Raw genomic sequence first — 20,567 nt, 5'->3', positions numbered from 1 at the left:
AATTTGAAGACCCCTGTATTATTAAAGGGTCGCAGCATTAGGAAGGTTGAGAACCGCTGCTCTGAAGAAATAGGGCCAAACTGACCAATTAGACTATTCCTGTAGAAGGTGCTATTCTGTTAGCTGCAATGTATTCCTGTTGAAGCTGTGTATCTTTTACTACCCCTGTCTTATTTTTTTACTACCCCTTAGCACCAGTTTCTGATGGCCTTGCCAATCTATTGCAACTCGTAGCCACAATCTTGGAAATCAGTTGTGGCATGAAACAAGGACCCCCTTTCCCAACAAACACAATACCCAGAAACAACAATGTAAATGCTTTCATTTTTTTTTAAAAAAATTCTAGCTGCAAGCCCATAATCTTAAAGGATGGGAGCTGACCAGTCGTTCTGCCCTTAAACAGTGTGAGATAGCAATTGGGAGGGGGGCGAGGGGGGGCGGTTAACGAGAACAAGAGAAAGATAACAGTACATTAGAAACTCTTGAATATTTTCACCGTTACTCCTCTTCTAGATTTTAACAGAACATTAAAAGCTAGCTTCAGAAGAAAGCTGCCCTAGGTTATTAAAGCACATAAAGCTCTACCTCATTGAATGTCTTTGAACTTTACTGAGTCCCACAAGCAATTGTGACCCCTTTGCCCTTTTGACAGGTAATAAAGTTTACAGCAATTCCACACCAAGCCATGCACCAGGGTATGAGCAGAAAGAGCTGGGAAGGGAAGCCCAAACACGAATAATCTGTTTGCAACACAGATGCTAACTTGCATGTCAATATGCCCATCATACCGGTTTATCTGTATTAGTTAACTTCGGCCCAAACATGCGTATTTTTTTCCCAACTGTGTTAAAGTGGACTTAACAGTTGTTAATAGAGACAAGACTGGCTTTGTTTAATACCGGTCCTGGCATTCCCTTTTAACTTGTTTACCAGGTAACGGGACCTCCTGGTGAATGGCTTGTGGATGGTTTTTATGTTAGCGATGTCACTATAGTTAGTGGGAACTTGCCTGCTCGATTGGACTGGTCTATCATGGGCTGAACTATTCTTCTTCTAGCGTTTATAAACCTGGGGGGAAAAAAAGGAAAGAAAAGAAGAGAAAAGAGTGGGTGAGTACATTACTCAAAAAGAGAACTGGTCTTGTAGAGTCCTGCCCACGCAAGCAGATTCAAGTGTGGCAAAACCTGTAAGCTCCAACGACCTTTTGCAAACACAAGTCTGGGTTTCGGATCTGATCTATCATAGCCTGCTTTTACCACCGCCAGACACTTCCATTTCATCTTTTCATAAAGGAATTAGCTAAGGGGTTTTTTTGGGTGGGGGGGTGAGGAAACAAAGAATCTTCCAAACGGGGCTGCGGGAGGGGGGGAAATGTTGGGAAAGAGGTGCTTGCCCATAAAGACATCTGCTTGCCTTGCCTTCCACACCCTATTAGTGGTGTTGCTGGATGAGTCCTCTTAGTTTTTCTCCCTCCCCCATTTTTTTATCAAAACCTTCCCCTGTTCCTCGCAAACATAATTCTACTTTAATGCCAACCGTTAAGATAATGAACTGTGATGGCAGCTCACCACCAAATGAGAACACGACTGGAGCTTTATCACCGCCCGGCTCGCTCTGGTAGGGACTTCAGAGCAAAGCATTCCTGGTAGATTTTTGTGACACCCCCTCCCCCCTTGCTCTTTATGCAAAGTCAAGGAGAGGTCACTGCTAGCCAGTAACGGAACATCTCATTTTTGTTTTCCCCTGCTAGGTCTGAACATTTACAGTCAACATTTTGTTAAATCCTAATTACGATATTACCGATTAGGGGGACGAAATCTGATTCCGACGAGGAGGAGATAGTTAAAAAACATTTGTCATCCGAGCTCAACGCCCTCGAACATTTACGCTCCTTGTCATTAGCTCTGGAATTGTTGCACCAGAGATGATAGTTGATTAAGATGCAAAGTGGAAAATACTCAATAAGGGGGATGTAAATGGCAGATCTTAAACAAAGAGAAACAACCTAGTAGCGAGAGGTAGTAGCAAGGAAATGTCACACTCTGTTGTGTTCCCTAAGAACATTGCTGTCCTTCAACTTTGCAGCCAAAGCGTTCAGTGTGCGGCACAGCAGTTTTAGTGTCAGATAGTTTTCTATCCGAACCGGCTCCCGTTCCCAATGCAATGAGAATAAACAACAATTCAAAATGGGTGTGACCCCAAGCATGTCTATTTCGCTGTTGGTTGATCGAAGTCCAGTCAAACGACTAATGATTCGTGCTGTGTCTCTCGACTACATGGAAATTATATTCCTGCCTCCCTTCACAAACTTGCTGTTGCTCAGCTGTGGGGTTTAAAAGAGTCAAGTCTACCGTTGAGGCATTCTCCCTCAACAGAGTTGGAAACATTCAAATGCAGAGCTGGAAACATTCAAATGCAACCTCTTTCTCAAATCCATCAAGAAGGTTATTCTGACTACCCAGTTTCAGAGAATCAATCCCTTGTATACAAGTCATTTTGCCCTGGTCTGCATTGGTTCAGTCTTTGTCAGAACTTGGAAGTTAATCCTTGGATGGGAGATCATTGAGAAAGTCCAGGGTTGCAACTCAGAAAGAAGTGAGAGCCAATTGGCCATGCTGGCAGGGGCTGATGGGCATTGTAGTCTATGAACATCTGGTGTGCCATAGGTTCACCACCATAGGCCTATCATGATTCTTCCCCATCCCCACCCCGCTCAAAGGAGCTCCAGGTGACAAAATAAATCTCCCTTTTCCCACATAACGCTCACAAACCTGAGACAGGTTAGACTGAGACCATGTGATTGGCTCAAAATCACCGACAGGTTCAATGGTGGACTCTTTCAAGTGGATGTCATAGTTCTCTCAGAACTCTTTCAGCCCGATCTACCTCTCTAGGGCTCATTCCGCACGTGCAGAATAATGCACTTTCAAACTGCTTTCAATGCTCTTTGAAGCTGTGCGGAATGGCAAAATCCACTTGCAGACAGTTGTGAAAGTGGTTTGAAAACGCATTATTTCGCGTGTGCAGAAGGGGCCTAAGTGTCTGTTGTGGGGTGAGGAAGGGAAAGGAGCTTGTAAGCGGCTTTGAGACTCGTTGTGGTTGAGCAAAGCGAGGTATAAAACCAAACCCCTCTTCTTTTTCTCTAACCTTGGTGGGAAATGAGGAAATGTGATCAAGTTGCCGCCAAATTATAGCAACCCCGTATGGATTTCAAGGCAAGACATGTTCAAAGGTGGTTTTGCCATTGCCTGGCTCTGCAGAGCAACCCTGGACTTCCCTGGTTGTCTCTCTTCCAAATACTAACCAGGGTTGACCCTGCTTAGCTTCTGCGATCTGACAAGGTCAGGCTAGCCTAGGCCATGATTTCAGTGAGGATAATGAGAATAATCATCTTTTGGGGGGGTTAGGCCCGACATAAAGCGTAAACGGTATTTACAGATTTCCCTCCGATCTGCATTCACTGTCACCCTCGCCTCCAGTTTTGAAAGTATAAACTCTTGATGTTAAAATCGTCTTTATAATTATGTTGTACAAAACACACATATCAGACTTGTGAGCAAAAGGTTACAGCAATCCTCATCTCTCATTATAAAACACCATGTAAAATAGGCAATTAAAATTCTACCTTTCTGCCTATTAGTTATCTTACACCATGACCAATTAGAAAATGGGTTGCACTGCCAGAAAGTGATTTTTTTTCATACTTGCTTTCAAAGGAAAACGACAAAGAAAGAAGCGTTTTTTTAAAAAAAAAATAAAGAAATAACAGCCACCAACACTCTGAAAGCCTACTGAAAGATATTGGTTGTGCTAAGTGTGTTACAGTTGCCCTTGTGAGGTAGACAATCCCATCCAGTAAGAGAAACCCTTGCCCAGAAATAGATTTTTTATGTGTTAATTAGTTCTGTAAGTGGCAGACTGCTATTGAAAAAGACCTTCTTGCATAGGAAATAGCTTACATCCGTGGTGGCGAACCTATGGCACTCCAGATGTTCATGGACAATGGTCAACTGCTCAGGCTGATCCCTTGTTCTGTTGGCCTTGCACCGAGCAAAGGGTGATGGTCTTATCCTAAAGATGAAACATACGTAGGATCGAAGAGAGGATGGGGCACTTCAAGTCACCTCTCCTCTCTCAAAGCTATGTAGGAATTTCTGATTGTTCCAGACTTCTAGGGGTGGTTACCGGGGAGGGAGTGGTGGGCTGCATCCTGCTTACAGGATGTGGGGTCTTTCCCCAAGGATGCCTTTCCTGGAGGGAAGTCAGTACCCCTAGAGAAAATGGCTACTTTGGAGGGTGGGCTCTATGGCTGCTTCGGCATGGCCACAATTGGGGGTTGGGTCGGCGTACATAACACCGACCCAACCCCCCTGGGATCGTTCGCATGAACGGTCCCCGTTGCGGTGGGGAAGACGGCGCCGCGGAGCGCCGTCGTCCAATCAACCTACCTTCTCTGCGACTGTCCGGCGTGTCGCCAAGGCCAGGGGACACCCCCGCCTGCCCTGCGCGACCGCTCCGGAGTCGCAGTGCAGGGGGGCGTGTCCCCAGGCCTTGGCGACGTGCCGGACGGTCGCAGAGAAGGTAGGTCGATCGGGCAAAGGGGCCTTCCAGCCGCTGCCATTCGCACGGAAAATGGCGGCTTCACGCAGCTAGGGAGGCTGTATTAGGCCCGTGCGGAAAGGGCCTATGGCTTTATACCCCACTGAGTCTCCTCAAGCTCCACCCCAGAAAGGTCCAGGAATTTCCAACCTCGGGGCTGGCAACCCTAAGATTCTGGATCTTGTATCAAATAGAATACACTTGGCACTTCACACCTGGATTTCCAACACATGTTCATTTCAGGAGAACCACTATGGAACAAGTATTGATATTAACATTAAAAACAAACAGTTCTTAAAATGTACTTGTGGCCCATTTCAATGGTGCGTTGCAGAAACCATGTACTCATGCAAAATTGCACTTTTCTTCAATGAATTTTTTTTTAAATCTAGAGAGATTGATCGGGGACAACTGCCCAGTTCTGAGGGATATATATGCACAAGGCAAGCTTTTTAGAAAAATTCACTGATGAGTTTCTCCTAAGCATAACCTAGGCCCCTTCCGTACACGCAAAATAATGCGTTTTCAAACCACTTTCACAACTGTTTGCAAGTGGATTTTGCCATTCCGCACAGCTTCAAAGAGCACTGAAAGCAGTTTGAAAGTGCATTATTCTGCAGGTGCGGAATGAGCCCTAGATTGCTCTAGAGGGAAAATCTGAAACCTTGAAAATCAGCTTCCCCGCCTCCACTCCATCCCTTCATTAAATGTTCTACTTTACTAGTGGGGTTAAAGCCACCGGCTGTTCCATAGAAAATATAGAAAAACACCCTTTCGGTCTGCATTCTCCACGGACATTTCATTCCACAATGTACTCAATGGGCTGGTATTTACTCAGCTATCGTAGGAGATCTAACCCAAAACACACTCTTACTGAGCTCCACACGATGCATGCAAACACTTCACAGTTATCTTTTCCTAAAGTATTCTCATATGCATTTGTGTTTAGTAGCTAATCTGGGACGGGGAGCCATGTGGCCGGGTGGCTTCGGGCTGATTTCAGAGGAAAGAACGTTTCCCTCCTGGGCAAAGTAATAAAATGACATTCTTGCTCCACCCCCCCCCCCAGAAGTCAACTTGAGGTCAGCTCCCAATTCTTGTATCTGTTTAAATAAACTGGCCCAGCTGTTTGTTTCCAAAATACCCTTTAACCTTCTGTTCCATCCTCTCCGCCTTTGTAACAGAATACGTTGCTTTGCATCGTGGTAAACTCCAGACCCTTATACATTAAAGAGGAGGGGGGGGGGAATACAATAATGGAAGGCTTTCCCCCTCTTTACAATTGAAAATATCCTGTTACCTTAAAAAACAAGACTTCCTGCTTTGAGGACAACCCAATCTGGTCTCAGCATCTTTAGGACTTTTAGTCTTTAGGACTTTTCAGTAAAAGAAAAGTCTTTAGGACTTTTCATTAAAACAAAGCACTGCTTTGGCTACGGGAAAAAATAATGTTTTCAACACATTTAAATTTGAAAAGCCGATTGTCGGTTAAAATGACGGGCAGCGTTTTGCCAGACTGGGCGTACTTGCATGTGAGCTAATATAAGCAAGACTCTTTCTTGCTTATATTGCTTTACTTTAGGAGCTTTACTTTATATTGCTTTACTTTATATTGCTTTACTTTAGGAGCTTGCTTTACTTTAGGAGCAGCAGTGGCGTAGGAGGTTAAGAGCTGGTGTATCTAATCTGGAGGAACTGGGTTCGATTCCCCGCTCTGCCGCCTGAGCTGTGGAGGCTTATCTGGGGAATTCAGATTAGCCTGGGCACTCCCACACACGCCAGCTGGGTGACCTTGGGCTAGTCACGGCTTCTCGGAGCTCTCTCAGCCCCGCCCACCTCACAGGGTGTTTGTTGTGAGGGGGGGAAGGGCAAGGAGATTGTCAGCCCCTTTGAGTCTCCTGCAGGAGAGAAAAGGGGGATATAAATCCAAACTCTTCTTCTTCTTCTTCTTCTTCTTCTTCTTCTTCTTCTTCTTCTTCTTCTTCTTCTTCTTCTTCTTCTTCTTCTTCTTCCTTCTTCTTCTTCTTCTTCTTCTTCTTCTTCTTTCATCCTCAATAACTTTTCCCCCCCGAGTTTAGATTTTAACCTTCCTCCCCTGACTCAGTACAACTGAGCTGGAATGCGGAAGTTCCAGTGAAGCTAAAGGACTGGTTTCTGGGCTGTTTCTTGATATTGCCTTATATTTCAATCCCTCAATTAAAAAACACACACAGTAAATGTTAATCTATGTAGAAAGGTAGGAAATGTGTGAAAACCGCATGTAGACTGTCAGTTTATCAAGGCGCAGATGCTTCCTTCAACCGTTCACAGAGTTGTCGCGGGGTAGAATTTTTCTCCCCTTCTAGCTTGTGCTGTGTTGTCAAAGAGCAAGTCTGGACTCTTGGAAATACCGTACTATTGGGGGGAAGCACTCCACGTTTTGTGGCACTCTGCTCAGCAAAGGCACAGAAAGTCCTCCTGGTGTTGTGAAGAGCAGATAAACGGAGAGGAGTGGAGATGCTGAGATAAAGCTAATTTGTCTCCTTCTTTGGAAAGATGACAACGGGGGTCCCATCTCAGCCTCCCCAAAGTGTAAACGGGTCCTCCACATAAGATCCAATCCGCCAGAGCCACACATTTGGTTAGCGTTGTGTCTCTCATGCTCCTAAGGTCTCGCTCCCCCATTGCAACCCCGAGTCCTTCCTTTGTGGCAGAGTGCAGCTCTGGTCACATGGAGAAGATTCCGTTCCCGACTCAGTGATGCGGTAACCTGCCTTTGAACTCTGACCTTCAGCTCCGCTGCCTCCACCGAGATGTACAAGTTTTGTCTGTTCCGAACGAGAGGCGGTCCTAGCTGGGGGAAGACAAAGGAGAGTGCCCACCATTCTCCCCGTTTGAAAAAAAAAAACCCCGCTGAGAATGCTACCAGCTGGGAAAAGGGAGTATTTTCACAGGGCTGCCAAGTCAGCGCCAAAAGACACAATTTGGTAGCGCCGCCAGGGTGACATTTTCCATACAGATCTGTCTCTTCTTTTTCCTATCTTGCTGTCTTTTCTCCCACCTCTCCTTTCCCCTCACTTTCTTATTCTGTGGCCATTTGCATTGCTGGCTGAAGTGAGAAATCACCTCTTTTGTCTCTTCTAAAACCCGGTCATTTCACACTTCTTGTCCTCTGAATAAAACACTCTCTTGCGATCAGCGCCTGTTATAAAGTCACCTTTGCTGAGGAATCCCAAGAAGGTCTAACTGTATCATTCTTCAGATATACATGGCGGCTCAAATGAGATTTCTGAAAAACAGCATTCTTGGAATTTGAAAGGTAATTCATCCTCCCAACCTTTTCACTTTTTAACCCACCCCCCCATGGAACCTCAAGTCCTGTGCTACTTTGGGAGACATTTCACACCAAAGAGAAATGGTTGTAGAAATGGCAGCTTGTTGTCTGTCCCAGGAAAGTGGCAAAAATGCATCTCCATCCTCGGCGCGTGGAAACTATTTGCTGCGCAGAGAATTGCAAGTTAAAGAAGGCCATGATTATCATTGACACCTCATCTTTGATATTGCTTTGCATTTTATAGTGAGGCAGCCATTTGAATATAATGAAAACTGCACGCCGACCAAAATATATAACGTGAGATGCTCACAAAGATGGGCAGCAATAATTTTTGGATGTGCCATTTCGAGAAGGAGAATTGCCCTGGCCTTTTCAACTCCCCGTTTCCTCTAAAACTCAAATGAAATAACTTTTGAGAATGCCAATTTCCTACGTCACTTATTGGGCTATCGAAAAAAAATCTCAGGTTTAAGCAACGTCGCGTAAGCGTTTGCTGCTTCATCACTGTGGCTCTGGAAAATTAATCAGATGGCATAATTTTTTAAACAAAAAAGCTCAGAATAATTGTCTGATTACTAGGTCTATTTTCGTTTTTAGTTTTTAAAAGCATTTCTCTGCATAATGGTCAAATATGTCTTTTGTTGAATCCCATAGCAGATATTTTCAGTTCAGTAGCAGAAATGAGCCTACATCAAAATGTTTGTTACAAAACAGTTAGCCACTTCTTAAGCATAATCGCATTTGTTCAGCTCTTTAGAAAGAGTGAAAAGAATTCCAAGAACCGTTTTAACAAATCTTCAGTCTGGCAGATGAACTGTTAGTGCCCACCAGCATTTAACGATGTTTGTAAATCACAATTTGTAATTTTTTTTAAAAAAACCTACTCAGAAAGGAAGTTGATTTAATGTGGAGCTAAATGCATCAAGAGTTACGTTTGCCAATTTTTTTTCTTGGTTTCTGCTTCTTAAAACAATGATAGCGCAGGACTGGAAATGTGGTATCTCACTTAACAAAAACAGTGGACTCAGAAGATATCTACTCCACTCTGCTCACTCCAGAAATGTAATATTGGAATTTACTCAAATCTCAGCAAGCTCATCCATCACGCCTATGAGTGAAACTTATCCCCTTTCCCTCTAGCAATAGTGGAATATTTGTCAAATGACTATAAAAAGACAGTTGGTGCGAGAAACTTGAGCATCGAGCCACAAATACACCCCTTTGCAAAAACGGTGACGAAAAGCCACTAATTAATTTGACAAAGTTGACGTGCAGAACTAATGAACGCAAAGCACGGGGTTTGTGTTTTGGTTTTAAAAATAAATCACGAATTTGCAAGCGTTCACTGTGTGGCCCGACTAACTTATACATGCTGCGCATTCGAAAAAAGTTTCCTTCAAGCGGGGAGAGCATTGTTTATATTCTTGCAGACACCACTTGACAATGTACTGAGCATATCAAGTGTGTAGATACAAGGGATGAAGATGAGGCGCACCCAATATGTATGCCTGGAGGATCCTGACTTTTCAAGTAGGAAACGCATCGTTTGTCAACGTCCTCCTTGATCTCCCTTTTGATGCCTTCAGAAAACTTCTCCCGTCCTCACTACATTCACCCAAATGCATTAGGTTCTGGAGCTCTGGAGAGTTGTGAAGGAGGGTCAAGGGCAGCGTTACCTATACCAGACAGGTGGGGAAAATATTGCCGTTTGGGCAGTTGAACAGGGGTCTCCAACATGGTGCCCGTCAGCACCAGGGTGCCTGCCAACACCTTTCCACGCCCCCACAAAGTGTTTTTAGAAAGTGGCCGTGACCATAAGAACATAAGAACGAGCCTGGTGGATCAGACCAGAGTCCATCTAGTCCAGCACTTTGCTACTCGCAGTGGCCCACCAGGTGCCTTTGGGAGCTCACATGCAGGAGGTGAAAGCAATGGCCTTCTGCTGCTGCTGCTGCTCCCAAGCACCTGGTCTGCTAAGGCATTTGCAATCTGAGATCAAGGAGGATCAAGATTGGTAGCCATAGATCGACTTCTCCTCCATAAATTTGTCCAAGCCCCTTTTAAAGCTATCCAGGTGAGTGGCCATCACCACCTCCTGTGGCAGCATATTCCAAACACCAATCACACGTTGCGTGAAGAAGTGTTTCCTTTGATTAGTCCTAATTCTTCCCCCCAGCATTTTCAATGGATGCCCCCTGGTTCTACTATTGTGAGAAAGAGAGAAAAATTTCTCTCAGTCAACATTTTCTACCCCATGCATAATTTTATAGACTTCAATCATATCCCCCCTCAGACGTCTCCTCTCCAAACTAAACCTCCTCTCCAAACTAAAGAGTCCCAAACGCTGCAGCCTCTCCTCATAAGGAAGGTGCTCCAATCCTTCAATCATCCTCGTTGCCCTTCTCTGCACTTTTTCTATCTCTTTGATATCCTTTTTGACCATGTGGGGCCCTTCCCAGCAGGGCTTCTGGCTGGCAACTGCGGAAATTAAATTTGTTTTGAGTGTGAACTGCCACCACATTGTTGCTTTTATTCTCTCCTACCTCTCTGTCCCAGTGCTTTTACAATGATCCGTCTTCTCTCCTGCATTTGGCCTTCTTTCGTGCGGGCAGCTCTGCCTCCTGCAGAGGCCATTTGCGTGCGCGCGTGCGCGCGCGCGCACACACACACACACACACACGGCTCTTTTTTGTATCAATTTCTTCTTTCACCCTGACCTGGACGGCCCAGGCTAGCCTGATCTTCTCAGATCTTGGGATCTATGCAGGTTCAGCCCTGGTCAGTCCGTGGAAGAGAGACCACCAAAGAAGCCCAGGGTAGGCAGGCAACAGCAAATCACCTCCGATAGCCTTGAAAACCCTACAGCACAGGTGTCAAACTCGTGGCCCTCCAGATGTTATGGGCTACAGTTCCCATCAGCCCCTGCCAGCATGATGGAAACTGTAGTCCATAACATCTGGAGGGCTGCAAGTTTGACACCTATGCAAAGGGTCATCCTAGGTCAGTGGTGGCGAACCTTTGGCACTCCAGATGTTATGGACTACAATTCCCATCAGCCCCTACCAGCATGGCCAATTGGCCACGCTGGCAGGGGCTAATGGGAATTGTAGTCCATAACATCTGGAGTGCCAAAGGTTCGCCACCACTGTCCTAGGTAGGATGCAGTTTGACAGGATTTCACACCACCACCATTCTCTGAACATTTTACACACAAGTACAAAATGGCAGAAGCTCGCTTTATACCAACGCAGCCCTTGCATTCAGTACTCTGGGGTGGTAATGTTACAGTGACTTCCCACAGCCTGTTCTCTGTGGACGTGCCCTGGTTTCACAGCCTCCAAACGCTTACAGAAATGAAAGATGAGCAACTAGCTATATCTACTGAGCTAAGTTGGGGTACTTTTGAAACGCTTTTTGTCCTGCTTGTGTGGCTGTTGTTAGGGTTAGGCACTTCAGGAGACAGGAAGAGGAAACTGTGGCCTAAAGGTTTGGATTGATAACAGGGAGGAGTCTGATTCGAGAGTTCATGTCTCGCATCCTGAAGTCTTTTCATTTCAGCCTTCAGGATTCAGGCCAAGCGTGGCACCGAGCCAGAGGTTGGTCCACTGAATTTCCAGAAGTTAAGCTTTAATACGCTAGAACGCTTTGTGTTATTTGACATGGGACTGCTTGTAAGCACTAAATGTTCGTTCCACAATTAAATATAATCGCGAGGCTCTCTTTGCATTCCGCGAAAACGTGACGCTGTGCGGTATCTTTCGGTTTGCCCAAAATGTAACAATAATGCTACCACTATCACTTAGCATGTAGCTTAGCCGTAGACTTAGATCCTCCCATGCTAAGTAGCATATCGGGCAATTAATGCTCTCTAGCAGTTCCAGTCTTTGGTGAGTGCTTCAGCCTCTCCCCATGTAGTGTACAATGTTTTCAGGACTTGCTCGAATGTTCTCCTCCAGGTGTTTCGGGGGGAATCCTTGTTGCCGTTCGGCACCAGGTGGTATCCACCTCATTGCCGTCTTTGGGATCCAGCCAATCTCCATACAAATGACATGGCTAGCTAATCGAAGTCTTCTATATACAATAAAGGTATGAAGTTTGCACAAGCCGCTCTGAAGCACCTCTTCGTTGGCGATGTGGTCATAATATAGGATCTTCAGGATTCGGTGCAGGCACTTTTGTTGGAAGACGTCGAGCCTGTGGTTGATACTTATTGATGCCTTCCAGGTCTCGCTAGCATAAATGCCTGTCGGGATCACAATGGAGGGGAATAGGCGGAGCTTGGTCTTTAGGGCGATGGTTGGTGAGCACCAGATCTTGTTCATGCTCCGAACAGCAGCTGCAGCCTTCCCAATGCGGCACCTGACATCTGCCTCTACATCTCCACTCTGGGAGATCACACACCCAGACAGGTGAACCTCTCCACTTTCTCTAGCTGCTGTGATCCAATGATGATTCCCTGTGTTCGGGCTGCGGAGCTAACATACATCTATGAAAGGGTGGCCAACCTATGGCGCTCCAGATGTCCACGGGCTACGATTCCCATCAGCCCCTGCCAGCATGGCCAATTGGCCATGTTAGCAGATGGGAATTGTAGTCCATGAACATCTGGAGCACCCTAGGTTGGCCACCCCTGAGTATAGCTAGTGCTCTGGCATATAGAATAGAATAGAATAGAATAGAATAGAATAGAATAGAATAGAATCTTTATTGGCCAAGTGTGATTGGACACACAAGGAATTTGTCTCCGGTGCATATGCTCTCAGTGTACATAAAAGAAAAATACATATTCAAAGCATATCCCATGCATTTTTTTCTCTCGTAAGGATTACAACCATCCTGTGAGGCAGCCCAAAGCCATCGTCTCCAAATCGCAGAAGGGGGCAGCTTGGAGATGTTAAAGCAGACTTGGGCTCCCGTTGAAGGTCGCACACAGAGATGACCAAGTGGGCCTCTGTCACAAAAGGAGACTAAAAGCCAAGCTCCAGAGGGAAATCTCATGCAGAAATTATTTGAACCTGGCCACTGCTAGGTGCTCAGAAACCTCGCTTAAGAATGTAATTTAGATGCACAGGTTCTAATGAAGGCTTCTTCCGTAACGGTCTTACCACAGCTTCTGTTAAAGTCAGGGGGATAATCCAGTATTAGCTGTCCCCCAATGCACCGGTCCCTTCTGGCAGCCCTAATAGGCCTGGAAGGGCAGAGAGCGTCCTTTTGACTAGCAGCTCCTCCATTTCAGACTCACTTCCAGGACAGGTGGTTGAGTTGGTGGCCCCGGCCTCACCCAACGTTCACCCAAAGGCACCGGTTCCAGCCCCCATCTTTTAATCTGAATACAGTACTCAGTCTGAAAGTACAGGCTCACAAGTAGAAGAAGAAGAGTCTGGATTTATATCTCCCCCACCCCTTTCTCTCCTATAAGGAGACTCAAAGGGGCTTACAAACTCCTTTCCCTTCCTCGCCCCACAACTGACCCTTTGTGAGGTAGGCGAGGCTGAGAGAGTTCAGAGAGAACTGTGACTAGCCCAAGCTCGCCCACCAGGAATGTAGGAGCGAGGAAATAAATCTGGCTCACCAGAGAAGACTTCATCGCTTATGTGGGGGAGCGGGGGAATCAAACCCGGGTCTCCAGATTAGAGTCCACCTGCTCTTAACCACCACTCTGGCGGACAAAACTATTCCCAAAATTTCCACTGTGAGTGAAGAGCTCCGGACGGCAAGTCATTCTTTTGTCGGCAGCTTTACAGTGTATTTACACTGTCATCTTGTCTTCCTTGATCCAATCAGGGGGCATTAGCGCTACCAAGGTCATCGCCTGTGCCATATGTTGCTACAGCGAAACCACGCAGGATTAACGGAAGGTTTCACAAGCCTCTGAGAACCTGCGCAGAGGTACACACAGGTCTGTCCCAGGCGAGCCGAGCGGCTACCATGATAATAAAGAGAGACAGACTTACACAATCAACTGCAGAGACAGATGGACACAATCAACAACATTTTCTACCTGAACTTACGTCCAAAGTGAACAAGGAGATGGAATTTATGAAAATGAAATGATCTAAAAAATAATCTGGTTCTCCTATTGGCCCCCAAGGCTTCGATCCTCCGATCTCAACGGCAGACCATTATTTGCATTTTCATAAGGATCTGGCCAGGGCTGCCCCTCCTGGCCCGAATTTTAACTGCCGACAAAGAGGTCCGAATGTACCAAATCCTTTCAAAGAGGCAAAAGATTATGACTATCAAAACAGCAGTAGAACCGTCATGTGGTTGTTGAGCTCAAAGCCAGCAATGAGAACAGCTTTAACGTCCGATATGTTTCCACTCACGAGCTTGACGGAAGCATTCCTGAATTTTATCAGGCTGGAAGCGAGTCCTGCGTGCTGATTGGTGGGAAGTGAGTCATCACGACATTCCGTCTCTTAGGGAATGACATGTTAGGATACGCAATCAACTATATGCATTGAAAAGTGGAGGCGGCGAAAAGGACTCTGGGATCTTTAGACCGTGCAATGCCTCCGAGCCTTATCTTCAGTTGAATTAGAAAGTTAGGGTGACTGATTTGCCGTCTGAGTATTTGGGGGAAACTCAGCCTGTTTGGCAGCTTTCAGAAGCACAGGACTTTCACTGGTGTGGAACAGACTAAGGTGGTGGTGGAAAGTACCACCAAGCTGCTACCAACCAACAGCAACCCCATGAGGTGAGAGATGAGCAGAGGTGGTTTGCCACTGCCTCCTCTGCGTAGCAACCCTGGACTTTCCCAGCGTTCTCCCATCCAAGCACTAACTTAGGCCAAACCTTGCTTAGCTTCTGAGAGGCAAAATAAGTTTATACAAGATCTAATCGTGATTTGGTCACAGCTGTCTTCTGTAAAAAGGGCCGCGGTGGAGATGACCCTCTACGGTGGACCTGGGCAATATGCTCATGATGCTTTGCCTAATAAACGCAATCGGTAAAGAGGAACATTTAACTGCATTAACTCTTCTGGGGACACGAGGCACAGTTTTAGAACCTGCTTCTTCGGTACTGCATGTAGCGTTTTCTGCAGATTGGTAAACCGAAGCCCAAAACCACAGAAAGATATTGGGAGTGTCACTGTGGCATGTCGTTGAGAGGCTGGGTCAGTGGTGGGATCCAAAAATTTTAGTAACAGGTTCCCATGGTGGTGGGATTCAAACAGTGGCGTAGCACCAATGGGGCTGGACGGGGCACAATGGGGCGTGGTCGGGCATTCCGGGGGCGGGGCATTGCTGAGCGGGGCTGTGGCAAGGACGCAGCCGCTGCGCTGGTCCTTGGGCGGGAAACGAATGCACGCAGGCGCAGGCTGCCACGCACGCCGATGTACCTCCTGCTAGATTGCTTCAAGTTCTGCGTGCTACTGCTGAGAGGAGGGGCGTAACTAAGGCAAAAATCACATGGCAAAATCGCCAATTAGTAACCCCCTCTCGGCACACACAAATAATTAGTAACCTACTCTCACAAACCTGTAAGAACCTGCTGGATCCCACCTCTGGGTGGGACTCTTGGCACTCTTGCCAAACTGAAATGTTCCACCAAGCAAATGTTCCACCAAGGTTTCACAACAAATCTCCCCCTCCTTCATTGTTCCTCCTTCCTTTTCTTTCCTCCCCTTCTTTCTTGCTTCCCTGTAGATATATCAGGAACTAGAGGTAGGGGGAGATTTTCTTTGGTGTTTCGGTATTTGGATTAAGAGAAGGTTCCTGGTAGAGGTCCCTTCCAATATTTATATTCTGCGAAGCCCAAAGATGTTATATCATCAGGCTGCGGATACTTAAATGATGTATTATTATTAGATGGCTTTATTGTTCATTGTGCATTATGATGATGATGTTCTCTGCCCCGACCAGGCTCCACCAAGGCAGGGAGTAAAGTGAAAAAGTAAAGAAGGGGGGGAAAGGCGGGTGCCCAATCTTTTACAGTCCTAACAGAGAGCTGGGCCAAAACAAACAAAATGAATTTCAACAGAGATAAATGTAAGATACTACACTTAGGCAGAAAAAATGAAATGCACTGATATAGGATGGGTGAGGGCAACCGAAATGTTAAAAGGTCTGGAGTCCATGCCCTACGAAGAGAGGCTTAGGGAGCTGGGGATGTTTAATCTGGAGAAGCGAAGGTTGAGGGGGGACATGATCAGAGATGGGATCCAGCAGGTTCTCACAGGTTCCCGAGAGTAGGTTACTAATTATTTGTGTGTGCCGAGAGGGGGTTACTAATTGGCGATTTTGCCACATGATTTTTGCCTTAGTTATATCCCTCCTCTCAGCAGTAGCGCACAGAACTTGAAGCAGTCTAGCAGGAGGTGCACCGGCGTGCGTGGCAGCTTGCGCCTGCGTGCATCCGTTTCCCGCCCAAGGACCGGCGCAGTGGCTGCATCCTTGCCACAGCCCCGCCCAGGAATGGCCCTCCCCCGGAATGCCCGGCCATGCCCCATTGTGCCCCGCCCAGCCCCATTGGCGCTACGCCACAGTTTGAATCCCACCACCATGGGAACCTGTTACTAAAATTTTTGGATCCCACCACTGGACATGATAGCCATGTTTAAATATTTGAAGGGATGCCATGTTGAAGAGGGAGCAAGCTTGTTTTCCGCTGCCTCAGAGACTAGGACAGGGAGTAATGGATTTAAGCTGCAGGAAAAGAGATTCCACTTAAACATTAGGAAGAACTTCCTGACCATCAGGGTTGTTCGACAGTGGAATTCACTGCCTTGGAAAGTTGTTGAGTCTCCTTCTTTGGAGGTTTTAAAAGAGAGGCTGGATGGCCGTCTGTCCGAAGTGCTTTGATTGTGTGTTCCTGCATGGCAGGGGGTTGGACTGGATGGCCCTTGGGGGTCTCTTCCAACTCTATGATTCTAATAGAGGACCACACTATCTGCACAAGAACGTATTTCAGTTAACTTTTACAGGGAGGAGGTTTTTTTTCCTCAGTAAAACACAAAGAAGAATTCATTCGGGAGGTATACATAATTTACACCGATCACGTCAAGCCAACTGGCCAAAACGTACACGCTGCCAAAACACTTCTTGCAAGCTGCTGGCTCCATTTTGTTCCTGAAAATAGGGGGGGACACCCTGTTTTATCCAACAAAGGGGCAAAGTTTGGCCCGTCTTTAATATTTCAGGCTGGCAGTTTAACCATGCTAAAATGCAGCCTTCTTTCATGTAGGCTCAGCCCAAGGCAAGTTTAGGATGTAAGGGAGGGGTGTCTCTGAGGGCCGGCTCTCAGTCTACTGGCATTTCAGTCCTCAATGGTTAATTGCTGCACACCACTCTCCACCGCTGCTGATATAAAATATATAATAATAAGCCTTTATGTGGCATAACAATAATCATAACACAATAAAAAGCCTGAGATAAAAGGTACACAGATACAAAGGTTTAAGATAGAATAGAAATTATCGATTGTGCATCACCTCCAGTAAAAATCGTGCTACCCATTCACAAGTTTCATTGTCAGAATTGTCCAGAAGGAAAGGGAGTCTATCTGATTCTCCCACTCCACTAGGTATCCTAGAAAGAATATTGGAATATTTTGATCTGATATTAGCAGATTTAGGGCAGCAAAGCAGTTGATGTGCCGACGTTTCAATTTGTTGTTCACCACAAGAGCATACCCTTTCGCTCATTTCCAAGTTGTTAAATCTACCACGCAATAAAGCGGAGGGGGAAACATTGAAGCGAGCAAGTGTGAGGGCTCTGCTCTGCATAGGATTAGCCAAAAAATACAAATAGGGAGCCATCCTGTTTTGATATTGGGGTATTGAAAGATGTGAGTGTGAACAAGTTTTCACAGCAGCCCTAATTAAATTAATCCATTTGCTTCCCAACAATTTTTGTTTTAACAAGTTGTAGGATTCTGAGCTAGATAGCGGGAAAAGCGAGTCGAGAGATATACCAAGTGATTCAATCTTTCTTTCTATCAGAGAGGATATAAAATAGGTGGAGATCAGGTCTGAGGAAGCACACAAATGACAGGCAGGGAAACGACACACAAACACGTCCAGATTCAACATGAATGGACCACTAGCTAGACTCTCAAAGAAGCCCACTCTTTTAGCCTTGAAGTATCATGCCACACCTTCCAGTTAGAACTGGCTTTGGTTTAAACATCTTGTTTCAAGCACATTCACTTCACAGATATTTGTAGGGTAATAGAGAGGGTTTTTTTTTAATCTGCTGAGTCTAGGAGGAGGAGATCATCACTAAAGCATTTTTCCAACAGTATATGTTGGATTGAGACAAAAAGAAAAAAAAAGAAAACTGAAAGGAAGATGTTGAAACCCTATAATAAACTTCAAAAGTCTCAAGATTCTAGCTCCAGCCACATGAAGAAGAAGAAGAGTTGGATTTATATCCCCCCTTTCCCTCCAGTAAGGAGACTCAAATGGGCTTACAATCTCCTTGCCCTTCCCCCTCACAACAAACACCCTGTGAGGTAGGTGGGGCTGAGAGAGCTCAGAAGAACTGTGACTAGCCCCAGGTCACCCAGCTGGCGTGTGTAGGAGTGTACTGGCTAATCTGAATTCCCCAGATAAGCCTCCACAGCTCAAGCGGCAGAGCAAGGAATCAAACCCGGTTCCTCCAGATTAGAGTACACCTGCTCTTAACCACTACGCCACTGCTGCTCCCAGGCTTTCATGACCAGAATCAATGGACTATTGTGGACTTTCCAGTCTGTGTGGCCATAGTCTGGCAGTCTTTGCTCCTAACATTTCGCCTGCATCTATGGTTGGTGTCTTCAGAGGTATATGTTTTGTCTACCCCACCCTCAGTGAAGCAGACAAAACATATGCCCCACCACACAACCACTCCACAAAGTGCCACTGACAGAAACACATCTCTGTGTGACCTGCCTCTAAAGATGCCAGCCAGAGATGCGGGTGAAACGTTCTCTTCATGCACACACTATTTGACAAAAGCAACAATTATGACACGAGGCAAACGGAGGCTGCCTAGAGTCACAACACGCGCGTACTGGAACCAATTTTGTATTTTCATTTTTTTTAAAAAAAATTGTCTGCAGGAAGAAATGCATTTGGAGTATGTTATCTTCCCATTGATCTGTGTCACACATACTCCATCAAGCAACTGTCTAATAAAACAAAAACAATAAAAAGCAGGGAACAAAGATAACTTTCACAGGCCCTGGGGCTGTACCCAGGATAGGAGGGGCGATGGCTGAGTGGTAGAATATTTCCTTAGGATTGAGAAAATCCTAGCTTCAATGTCCAGCATCATCAGTTAAAAGGATCGGGCAAGGGGTTCTTCATTCATTCATTCATTCATTCATTCATTCATTCATTCATTCATTCATTCATTCATTCATTCATTTGACTTATACCCCACCTTTCCCAACTAAGGTTGGGCTCAGGATGGCAGTGGTGCCCCCAAATATTCTGTGTTAGTAAAAGGCAAGACAACCTGAGAAGGAGGAAAAGTACTGTCTAACTCCATGCGGTGGTGATATCCAGTAGCCATGTAGGCTACCATAACGCACTGTACTTTAGTCTTCCCTCGAAATTAATTGAGAAACTCCAGTTGATGCAGAAACGCTGTGACCTGGCCATTATTGTATGCCAGACTAGATGGAGCAAGAATATTACTCTCATTCTACAGTTGCCAGTGGCGTAGCACCCATGGGGCACCGAGGAGGATGCCCTGGGCGCAGCCTGGTGCAGGGGCGTTTCGGGGTGGGTGCCACTGTGTCAGGGGCACATGACATGTGCACGACCTGAGCGCAGTTCTCCATGACAGTCGCTCCACTAGCTGCTCATCTGTTACTGGGCTCAATGTAAAGTTTTGGTTATTAGATACCCTTTTTGGCCTCGGACCCTTGGATCAACGACAACCTCTCGTTCACCACTATGGCAGTTATCCCTCTCTTGGCTTCCCGTAAACTATGCAAAACGGAATTATTCAAGACGGCTTTTCTACACCGGAACAGGGTAGCACTGGACTTCAAAAAGTGGCTGAGATAAATGATTAGGGGCAGTTGTCTATGCGACTGTGTTCAGCTCACTGAAATTACGATGTCATTTTTGTATCAATAAATGCATCACATTAAGTCTTTGTTTCAGTTCTGTTTCGAGATTTCTGATTGGTTGTACAACCCTAATCCTACTGTATTATTTACTGAATGTCCCACCTATCAATTGTATAGACTCACTTTGGGTAATACGTCTTGTGTCCATATAAAAGGAGGATTGGAAATGGCACAAACAAACAAACAAACAAACATGAGCTTCCTGAGTTCCCAAACCTTGCACTAGTTTGTCATTTGAACATTGAAAACGCTTATAGGACCAGCCCTTCTCCTCCTTCAAAGAAGTAAGATCTCAACATGACAAAGTTTTAATTGCTTGAATGGGATGCCAGTCTTGGTAATGGGATGCCGGTCTTCTCTTGAATACTGTAGATGGCAGGTTAAGGTCTTTAGGTAGGCCTTTACATTTGCCTTACATCATGGCCAATTGGCCATGCTGCCAGGGGCTGATGGGAATTGTAGTCCATGAGCATCTGGAGAGCCGCAGGTCACAGACCCCTGCCTTACAAGAATTTGAGTGCTCACAGGTAGAAATGCAGGCATGCCCTGCTCTGGCATACAATCCAAGCTTCAAACCAGAGCCATATGGGGG

The 20,567-nt window shown here is 45.9% G+C and overlaps 1 protein-coding gene across 2 annotated transcripts in view; it reads right to left on the bottom strand.

Moving 5' to 3' along the window:
• The window catches only part of MEIS1 (Meis homeobox 1), a 229,257-nt gene that overhangs the window by 6,932 nt on the left and 201,758 nt on the right, over positions 1 to 20,567 (bottom strand). For both annotated transcript variants that reach the window (XM_048501620.1, XM_048501626.1), the window contains exon 10: positions 1,010 to 1,068. In XM_048501620.1, the coding sequence (XP_048357577.1) occupies positions 1,010 to 1,068 (59 nt within the window). The remainder of the gene's footprint in view (positions 1 to 1,009; positions 1,069 to 20,567) is intronic.

Source organism: Sphaerodactylus townsendi, linkage group LG01 (assembly GCF_021028975.2).
Source record: "Sphaerodactylus townsendi isolate TG3544 linkage group LG01, MPM_Stown_v2.3, whole genome shotgun sequence".
Taxonomy (NCBI): Eukaryota; Metazoa; Chordata; class Lepidosauria; order Squamata; family Sphaerodactylidae; genus Sphaerodactylus; species Sphaerodactylus townsendi.
This window is presented reverse-complemented; position numbering and strand designations above follow the sequence as displayed.